The sequence below is a fragment of the Melopsittacus undulatus genome, chromosome 3 (assembly GCF_012275295.1).
Source record: "Melopsittacus undulatus isolate bMelUnd1 chromosome 3, bMelUnd1.mat.Z, whole genome shotgun sequence".
Taxonomy (NCBI): domain Eukaryota; kingdom Metazoa; phylum Chordata; class Aves; order Psittaciformes; family Psittaculidae; genus Melopsittacus; species Melopsittacus undulatus.
In genome coordinates, this window is record NC_047529.1 from 13,566,117 (window position 1) to 13,575,602 (window position 9,486).

The 9,486-nt window shown below is 64.7% G+C and overlaps 1 protein-coding gene across 1 annotated transcript; it reads left to right on the forward strand.

Annotated features, from left to right (window-relative positions):
* The first annotated feature begins 1,861 nt into the window (after positions 1-1,861).
* Positions 1,862-8,944, forward strand: GAREM2 (GRB2 associated regulator of MAPK1 subtype 2). The gene is made up of 6 exons (XM_034060360.1): positions 1,862-1,973; positions 3,253-3,393; positions 4,857-4,987; positions 5,680-6,786; positions 7,544-7,707; positions 7,827-8,944. Exons 1-6 carry the CDS (start codon positions 1,862-1,864, stop codon positions 8,683-8,685), a joined length of 2,514 nt encoding a protein of 837 aa, XP_033916251.1. The 3' UTR covers positions 8,686-8,944.
* The last annotated feature ends 542 nt before the right edge of the window (positions 8,945-9,486 follow it).

The following is a 9,486-nucleotide window of genomic DNA, read 5'->3' on the forward strand; positions in this document are numbered from 1 at the left end:
TCCAGTCCCTGCAAGCTGCCCTAGCCGCAGAGAGTGGGTGCTCCCGGGGCTTCTTGCAGCCTCTGGCTCCTTGCTAGACCTCTGCCAGGGCCCCATGCCCGTGGCATGGGATGGCGGAGGGAGGGCATGCTTGTGCCGCTGCCCTCCCGCTGCCATGGTGCCGGTAACCGGGAGGAGGGGTTGCGCTGCTATCGCTGAGGAAGCTGGCGGCGAGGGGCTCGCAGCTCTGCAGCTCTGCGCAGCCGTCGCCATTGCCGTGGTGGTTGTGCGAGAGGCCAGCGGGGAGAGGGGACCCGGCGGGGGCATCTCTCCCACCGGCCACTCCCGGTGTCCCGCTTGTCGCTGTCACCCCCGGCAGAGCCTTGAGCCTTTCCCCATCCTCCTCCTGCCGCTCTGTCGTCTCTGCTCCGCCCCCATCCCTGCTCTGTCCCCGTCGCTTCTCCATCCCTGTCCCTGCTCTGTCCCCATCCGTGCTCCATCCTTGTCCTTGCTTTGTCTCTATCCCCGTTCCTTCCCTGTCCCTGCTCCATCCTTGTCCCCGTACCCACTCCATCCCCATCCCTGCTGTCTCCATCCCTGATGCATCCCTATCCCTGCACCTTCCACTTCCCTGCTCCATCCTTCTCCCTGCTCTTTCCTGTCCCTGTTCCAACCCTATCCATGTTTATTCTGGAAAGTTTTCCATGTGTCCCAACAGGCTTGGGCTCTGCCCCTGAGCACCCCACTGCTGCTCCGATGGCATCTTTGGGTGCCCCGCTAGCTCGCACCAGAATCCCGCAACGAATTAGGCCCTCGAGGAGGGGTTGGGGTCTCCAATAGCCATTGCTTTGTCTGAGGTGTATGTCAGGGAAGCAGCGGGTAGTGGGGCCCAAGCACGGTGGCACATCCCCAGGGCTGGGCACCGACCCTGCAGGCACTTGCTGCTTCCTCCACAACTTCACCCTCCCCTTCCCAGGCCGCCCGAGGCGGTGGCTGGGAGTGCAGCGCCCTGTGTCCCGTGTTCCCCTCTGCTGTTTCACCAGAGGAGACCCCAGAACGGGTCTGTGAGTGAGCGTGTCCCTCGTGCGAGGGGTGCGGGGACCCCTGAACCTGGTGTCCCAGCTCAGGGTGGCTGTGAGCCTCCAGGGAGCAGTGTTCCTGCTCGGTGTAACGATGGTGTCCCGGCCCGGGGGTCTCCATGACGGAGACGCCCCAACCGGGGGATGTCTGTGATGGTGATATCCCTGCCGGGGAGTCCCCATGATCGCGGTGTCCTTGCTGATCATAGTGGTGTCCCAGATAGGGGAATCCCGGAGCCGGTGCCATTCGGGGGGTCCCCGCCTCGCCTGAGGCAGCATCGGGCTCCTCCTCCTGGTCCCCCCGGCAGCGACGACCCCGTCTCGGCTCCTCCAATGTCGGTCTCTCCTGGGGAACCGCCGGGGGGGGTCCCAGCGGCTCCGAGCCCCGGAGCTGGCTCCGGCTGCAGGACACGCGGTGCCCCCCTCGCCTCTTCCCCCTGCGGCCAAAGCGAGCCGAGCTCACCGGTAGCTCGGAGGGGCGCCGGAGCTGAGCCCGCGACACCTCCGGTAGCCCGGGGAGAGCAGCGACCCCTTCCCCGCTGCCCCGGAGCGGTCCCCGCCGGGGTGCCCGGGCCGAGGGGAAGCTTGGGGGGGTCCCGCCGGGGTCCCCGCCCCATCCCCGCCCCCGGGGGGGTCCCGCCTGCCGGGGAGGGGCCGGGGGCGGGCGGGGGGCGGCTCCTCCCGCTGCCCCGCTCCCGCCGCCCCCCGCCCTCCCCGGCCCGGCCCCGGCCCCGGCCCCGCCGCTGCCCCGGCCCGGCGGCGGCGATGGAGCCCGGCCCGGGCCCGGCTTGAGCCGCGATGCGATGGAGAAGCTGGCGGCGGGGCTGGCCCGGCTCCGCTGGAGCCCCGCGGCGCTGCCCCTCGACGCGATCGTCAGCCAGTGCCGGCTGCCCACCCTCGTGTGCCTGGGGCAGGGTGAGGGGCGTCGGGACGGGATGGGGGGGCTGGGGGTGAGAAAGGGGGGTGAAGGGTGGAGGGACGAGGAGGAGGAGGCTGGGGGGCTGGAGTGATGGAGAGAAGGAGGGAGGAAGGATGGAGAGGTGAGGAGGAGGGAGGGAGGAAGCCTGGAATGATGGGGACGAGGGAAGAAGGCTGGAGGGACCAAGAGTAGGGAGGGAGGCTGGAGTGATGAGGAGGAGGAGGGAGAGAGGCTGGAGTGATGGGGAGGAGGAGGGAGGGAGGCTGAAGTGATGGGGAGGAGAAGGGGGGAGGAAGGATAGAGAGATGAGGAGGGAGGGAGGAAGGCTTAAAGGAGGGAGGTTGAGGGGGAGGATGGAAGGGTGGGGAGGAGGGAGGAAGACTTGAGAGTGAAGAGGAGGAGGGAAGGAAGAGGGCTGGAGGGGTGGATGGTGGAAGGATTGAGGTGGGAGATAGGAAGACTGGAGGGGTGAGGAGGAGAGAGGAAGGCTAGAAGGATGGGGAAGAGGAAGAAAGAAGGCTGGAGGGAAGAAAAGGAGGAGGGAAGGACTGGAGGGTTGAGGAAGAGGACGAGGAAGGAAGGCTGTATGGGTGAGGAGAAGGTAGAGAGAAAGGCTGGAGGGATGAGGAGGAGGAAGGGGAAGACCAAAGGGACTAAGAGAAGGGAGGGAGGCTGGAATGTTGATGATGATGATGAGGGAGGGAGGAAGGCTGGGGGACAGGTGGAACTCAGTGTGTGTGTGTGTGGAGGTCCCTGGCTGCCCCTGGTCCCCACCTGCGGGCTAGTTGCCATCCTCACCCTTTCCGGGTGCCACGCTGGAGGAGGTGGCACCAGGCTGGCAGGGGCTTGAGGCCACCACGTCCCCTCACCACACTCCCTGGGACACGGCCTGGCTGGGAGGGGGCCGGGCTGTGACTGCCCCACACGCAGTCTGGGTGGGGAGCAGGGGGGTGCGCAGGGTCACCCTGGGGTGGCCGTGCAGGATGTGTCCCCTCCGGAGCGGGTCCATCCCTCCGCAGAGGGTGGGTGCTGGTGTGGGTGCCGGGGGTGCCGCAGCAGTGGGGGCCCCTGTGCTGGCCCCGGCTCAATAAACTTGTTGTTTGCGGCGGCTGCAGCTTTTCAGGGGGGACAAAGAAATTGTTTCCTGGGCAACTGGTGGCTCTTGGCAGCGGGAACCTGCTCATCCCGCCGCTGGTTGTCCGTCCATCCGCCCGTCCCTGCTTCCAGGGGGGGTGCGGGTGTCCTGGGGATGGTGACAGCCCCGTCCCCTGGCAGGCGAGCGCGTGGAGGGTGTCAGTGCCCAGGACGTGCTGCTGGTCCACTCCTGCCGGCAGTGGACCACGGTGACCGCTCACAGCCTGGAGGAAGGACACTACGTCATTGGCCCCAAGATCGACATCCCGCTCCAGTACCCAGGTGGGGTGCGAGGGGTGAGGACAAGGGTATCGGGGTCTCTTGGGGCAGCAGGGCTGGGACCCCCACTCTGCTCAAGTGGCTGGATGGGGGGGGTGCTCCAGGATGGGCTGGCCTGTGGAAGCAGATGCTCTGGTTTAGGGGCTGCTCTCAGCCCCTCGTGCCCTGCCAGTGCCCAAAGCTGGGGGGCTTCAGAGTGGGGATGGAATGGGATAAGGACACTGGTGGGGATGTGATGGGATGCAGACAGGGACAGGATAGGGTTGCAGACAGGGTATAGGGGCAGGGGTGGAGATGGGATAGGATAGGAACTCAGGGGATGGGATGCAGACAGGGACAGGGATGCAGACAAGTGCAGGGGATGGGAGAGGGTTGAAGATGGGATGAGGACAGGCACAGGGATGAGAAGAGATGAGGATGGGGAAGGGATAGTGACAGGGAGAGTGATGAAGATGGGATGGGGGTAGGGATCTGGATGGGGACAGAGGTGGAATGTGGGTGGGATGAAGATGAGGATGTGAATAAGGATGGGGATGGGACTGGGGTTGAGGCTGGTGATGCAGACGAAGGTGCTGAGATGCTGGCGGCCGCCGTAGCAAGAGCCTTAATGACCACTCTAAGTGCTCGCCATGTCGGTAATGAGTCCTGCTAATGAATAAATAATGGAAAATGGAGGGGGGGAGGGGGTTAATCGCCTGTCCCCCGGGGGGGGGGGGGGGGGGGGAAGAAGAGGGGAGGGGGTGGCACTGTGTTAACCTGCTTCGGGGGGGGGGGGGGGGGGGCTTGGCCATGCTAGAGCTGCCCTGGCATGTGGAGCCTGCACCGAGCCCTGTGTCCCCAGCACTGCGGCCCCAGCACTGCTTGGCACGGGCTGGCGCTGGAGCCGGTGCTGGGGGATTAATATTCCCGTCAGGTCTGTCCCCGCCGAGGCGATGCCGATGGCGGCAGTTTTGCTGCTCCAGCCTCTGCCTCTGCCTCTGGCCCTGCTGCCCAGCCCCGTACCAGGTCTCCCACCCAACGCAGGAGGCCGGGGGGGGGGGGGGGGGGGGGGGTGGGGGGCGGTCACAGGGCCCTGATGTAGCTCGAGCAATGAGGGGGGCAATGGGGGCTCCACTGGCTCTGCCCTCGGTCGGTTCCTCCATCCATGGGGCATTTCTATGGCTGCTTTGTGGTGGCTCCTGCAGCTCCAGCAGTGCCGGAGCAGCATTGCTGAGCCAGCCCGTGTGATTTGTCCCATCCAAACCACCCCCTTGACGCTGTGTATGTGGGGCAGAGCTATGGGGCTGCTCTGGTGTCCGTGTGCAGCACTTGGACACCCTGGGTGAAGGCCACAGGATGTCCCCCCAGAATGTGATGGGGACCCCAGGATGTCCTCAAGGGTGGCTGCCCCTCAATGAAGGGCCATGCTGGGCCCAGAACTGGGCATGTGCTCCTCTCACCACTCTGGGTTTGGCTGTCCCATACAGGGAAGTTCAAGCTGCTGGACCAGGACCGGGACCTCCGTGAGCCCGTGCAGTATTTCAACAGCGTGGAGGAGGTGGCCAGCATCTTCCCAGACCGCATCTTCGTCATGGAGGCCATCACCTTCAGTGTGAAGGTCTGTATGGGGGCAGCAGGGGACACGGGTAGGGCAGCAGGGAATGGTAGTGGGATGTCAGGGGATATTGGGGGTCAGTTGTGGGACATTAGAAGAAGATAGTGGGACAGTGAGGGGTGCTGGTGGGACAGCGAGGGTGGTGGTGGGATATCAGGGGGTGATAATGGGACTAAGGGAGTGGTGGTGAGATATCACAAGAGGACAATGGGACAGCAAGGAATGGTGATGGGACATCGGGGTGGTGGTGAGAATCAGGTGATAGTAGTGGGACATTGTGAGTCAGTGGGGAGACATCAGGAGAAGACAGTGGGACTTGAGGGGATGATGGTGAGACTGCATGGGCTGGTGGTGGGACATGAGGGTATGGTGGTGGCACTTTACAGTGTGGTGGTGCGACATCAGGAGATGGTTGTGGACATTGGGGTAGGTATTGGGACAAAAGGAGTCAGTGGTGGGATATCAGGGGAGGACAGTAGGACAGTAAGACATGGCAGTGGGACATTGAGGGTAGTGATGGGACATGGCAATGAGAGTAAAAGAGGGGTGTGGAGGGAAAGCAGAGGGTGGTAATGGGGACATCAGGAGAGAGCAGTGGGCCAGCAAGGGATGGTGGTGGGACACCAGGGGATGGTGGCACATTACAGAGCAGTGGTGGGATGTCAGGGTCCCATGGTGGGGCTGTGCTGGGGCAGGTGGTGTCAGGGGAATTCAGCGAGGACAGCGAGGTGTACAACTTCACACTGAACGCTGGGGACGAGCTGACTCTGATGGGCCAAGCTGAGATCCTCTGCGCCAAGACGGTGAAGGAGAAGTCGCGCTTCAACACCATCCTGCGGAAGCTGGGCAAAGCGGCGCCGGCAGCGGGCGCCAGGCAGGTGAAGGGCAAGATGCCGTGCCTGATCTGCATGAACCACCGTACCAACGAGAGCCTCAGCCTGCCCTTCCAGTGCAAGGGCCGCTTCAGCACACGCAGCCCGCTGGAGCTGCGGCTGCAGGAGGGCGAGCACACCATCCGCAGCATCATCGAGAAGGTGCGGCTGCCCGTCAACGTGGCCGTGCCCAGCCGCCCCGCTCGCAACCCCTACGACCTGCACGCCATCCGCGAGGGACACTGCTACAAGCTGGTCAGCATCATCTCCAAGACCGTGGTGCTCTGCTGCATCCTCCGCCGGGACGAGCTGGTCCCTTTCCACTTCCTCCTGCTGACCGACATGCCCCGCTTCCAGCTGCCCGAGGGGCTGCTCGCGGGGGACCCGCAGCTGGAGAAGCTGCTGCGGGACAGCGCCGCGTATTGCCACGACCGCTTCAACCCCGACGAGTACTCGCGGGCCGTGCGGGAGGCCAAGCCCGACTTCCTGGAGGAGTGCGCCAGCCCCCGGCGCCTGCGGCTCTGCCTGCCCGCCCGCGGCCGCGAGGAGCTCAGCCAGCCCCTGCAGCGCCTGTCCCTGTGCTCCTGCAGCCCCGCGGGGCCCACCGCCCGCTGCCAGGGACCGCGCGGCACCGCGGGGGGCACCCCGCGCTCGCCGCTGCCCGACTGCCCCGACCCCGACCGGGAGTACGTGACCCCCGACTGGGCTGAGCCCGAGTTCAGGACTCAGGAGCCGCTGGAGATCCCCTACGAGGAGCTCTGGAGCAACCCCAGCCTGGAGGGCTGCTGCGAGCCGGGCAGCGCTGCCGGCCGGCAGGACCTTGTCTCCTTCGGGGTTGTGGCCCCGCTGGGCTCCCTGCACCGCCCCGGTGTGCCCGGGGACGAGCCCCGAGGGGGCAGTCCACCCCCTGTGCCACCCAAGTCGGAGGCGGTAAGAGCCACGCGAGGGGGAATGATGCACTTGGGGTCCCGTCTGCTGCCCTCGCAGGGTTATGCTCTGGGATAACTGGGTAGTGAGCTCCAGCATGATCCCACCAGCAGCCTTGTGCCATGGGCAGGGGTGCACAGCCCAGGGCCGTGCTGCCAGCCCCATGGCACAGCCAATCTGACCCCCTGCAGGGATGCTGGGGCGCTGTCCCCTGTCTTTGGGGTCCCTCCCCAGCTCTGTTCAGTCCTTCAAAGCCTCTGTGCTCCCTGGCACCATGGGGTACATAGTTTTCCAGTGCTCCCCATCACCAAGGGGGTCCCTGAATCCTCAGGACACCCTTCTACCACGGAGTCCCTGGTTCCCCAGGGCTGTCTGCACCACAAGGTACTAAATTTCTTGTGCTTCCCAGCACTGTGGGGTAACCAAATCCTCTGGGCTCCCCTGCACCATGGGGTATGCAAAATTTCAGCCTCTTGCCTCCTCATCATGGGGTACCCAAATTCTTACCTGGGGTGCTGGGGCGCTGTCCCCTGCCTTTGGGGTCCTTCCCCACCTCTGTTTGATTCCCCAAACCCTCTGGCCTCTCTGGCACTGCAGGGTACACAGTTCTGTGGAGATCCCCATTGGTACCCAGAGCTTCCTGGTTGGACTGAGGCTGGTTGCCCCCATACCCCCCCCATCACCCCATCCAGACACAGGGTCCCAGGGGCAGATTCCACCACTGGTGACTGGGTCCTGACGGTGTGCACCCCCCTTCCAGGTGAAGGAGGAATGTCGGCTGCTGAACGCCCCCCCTGTGCCACCCAGGGGCGGCCGCCCCCCAGCACCCTGCAGCCCCCCAGCTGCCCTGAGCTGCTCAAAGCTGGCACCCGCTCCCTCTCCCAGCCCCAGCCTCTCATACTATTCCTCGGGGCTCCACGACGGGTGAGTGGTGCCGGTGTGGTCGGGGTGTTGTGGTGGGGATGTGGCGGTGGGATGACCCCCGGGCTGGGATGTCCCTGCAGCAGTGATGGGTGATGGTGATGCTGCTCTTCCTCCAGCAGGTCGGTCCCGCGGAGCGGCAGTGGTTCACCCTCACCTGACGCCTATTCCCTCTACTGCTACCCCTGCACATGGGGCGACTGCAAGGCCGGAGAGGCCCCTGGGCGCCCGCTGCCTCCTGCCATGCAGCCCCCTGCCACCCAGACCTCCTGGTCGGACCCCTGGGCGTACGCTGAGGCAGGTGCTGGGGTGGGCAGCAGCTGCTCGACCCCGCTCTCAGGGGCTGAGCCCCCCCTGAAGCCCTATCGCAGCTGCCCCCGCCTCAAGCCCCCACACCCCCAAAAGCGCTTTGCTCCCTTCGGGGCGCTCAACCCCTTTGCCAGCCCTGCTGAATGGCCAGAGAGCCCCGAGTGGCCCAAGCCACCTTCAGCCCCGGCTGCCCCATCCTCCTCACCAGAGCCCTTCGCACCCATCGAAGAACCAGTGCCCCCCCCTCGCCCACCCAAGGGCTTCGATGGGGACAGCATCATCATCCATGGGGCGGCCCCGCTCTCTCCTGCTGTCCTGCACGGGGCCGAGGGTGGTGTCACCCACCTCTACCTGGCTCAGGGTGTCATCGAGGTGCCACCAGCAGCGAGGGGTGATGGGGGGGCCCCTCTGGCTGCCCCCCGGCCCAGTGGGGACAGCTCGCCCTGGCTGCCCCCCGCTGACCTCTCGGCCCTCTCGCTGGAGGAGGTGTCCAAGTGCCTGCGCTTCATTGGCCTCTCCGAGGACGTGGTCAGCTTCTTTGCCCGCGAGCGCATCGATGGCAGCATCTTCGTGCAGCTCAGCGAGGAGATCCTGGCTGATGACTTCCGCCTCACCAAGCTCCAGGTGAAGAAGATCATGCAGTTCATCAAGGGCTGGCGCCCCAAGATCTAGCCACCCACTGGGGACACCCTGGGCAGCCCCCAGACCATGGGTCTTGATGTCCCCGCTCCTGTTCCCTGCCACGCTCCGGCAGTGCCCACCGGCTGTGGGTTCCCCGACAGCCTGGCCCCTTCACCCGGCCCTCCCCTTTTCTGTTTTAACACTGGACAGTAATTTTGGCCCAAATGGGCTGGAAAATACTGGAGTTTTCGTTGACTGGTTTAACTTAATCCTTGTGGATTAGCGTAATAAAGGTACGGGAGAAAAACGAGCCACCAGAGAAGGCCCTGGCTTGGGGAGAGGGAAAGAGGCTGTCAGTGGGGAAGGAGGCTTTGGGGATCTCTCCCATCCTCACAAACCCTGCCCATCTCTGGGGATCTGTGATCCCCCTGCCTGGGAAGATGGTGCTCCTGGAGCTCCTGGAGCTGCTCTGGTGAACCCAGGGATGGAAAAGAAGCTCCCCTGCCTGCTGTACACAGATAATCTTGGGGAAGGGAGGCAGAGACCTACCCTCAGGGCTGCAACCCCAGCCAAAAGCACCCCACTCAATGGCAAAATACACCCAGCCCTGACTTCAGCCGTATGGCCACAGCTCAGTCCTCACATGCACTGCCCTCCGTGGGGCAGTAACCCATGGCCCTGCTCTCACAGGCAGGGAGCAGGTCCCAGGGGCTGCAGCCCCCCAGGGATGGCTGAAGGCTGGTTACTGGCTCCACAGGCAGTCCTGTGCCTCCCCCAGCAGGCAGCAAAACCAGGAGATGATTAGATTTTGGAGCCTCAGGAAACACACATGGATATGGCACGAAGAGAGTG

What these genes read in the sequence shown, in the direction of transcription:
- GAREM2 (XM_034060360.1), top strand. Translation starts at nt 1,862, where the DNA reads ATGGAGAAGCTGGCGGCGGGGCTGGCCCGGCTCCGCTGGAGCCCCGCG. An exon ending in CCTCGTGTGCCTGGGGCAGG is followed by an intron (nt 1,974 to 3,252) that starts GTGAGGGGCGTC and finishes GTCCCCTGGCAG; the next exon opens with GCGAGCGCGTGGAGGGTGTC. An exon ending in TCCTCGGGGCTCCACGACGG is followed by an intron (nt 7,708 to 7,826) that starts GTGAGTGGTGCC and finishes TTCCTCCAGCAG; the next exon opens with GTCGGTCCCGCGGAGCGGCA.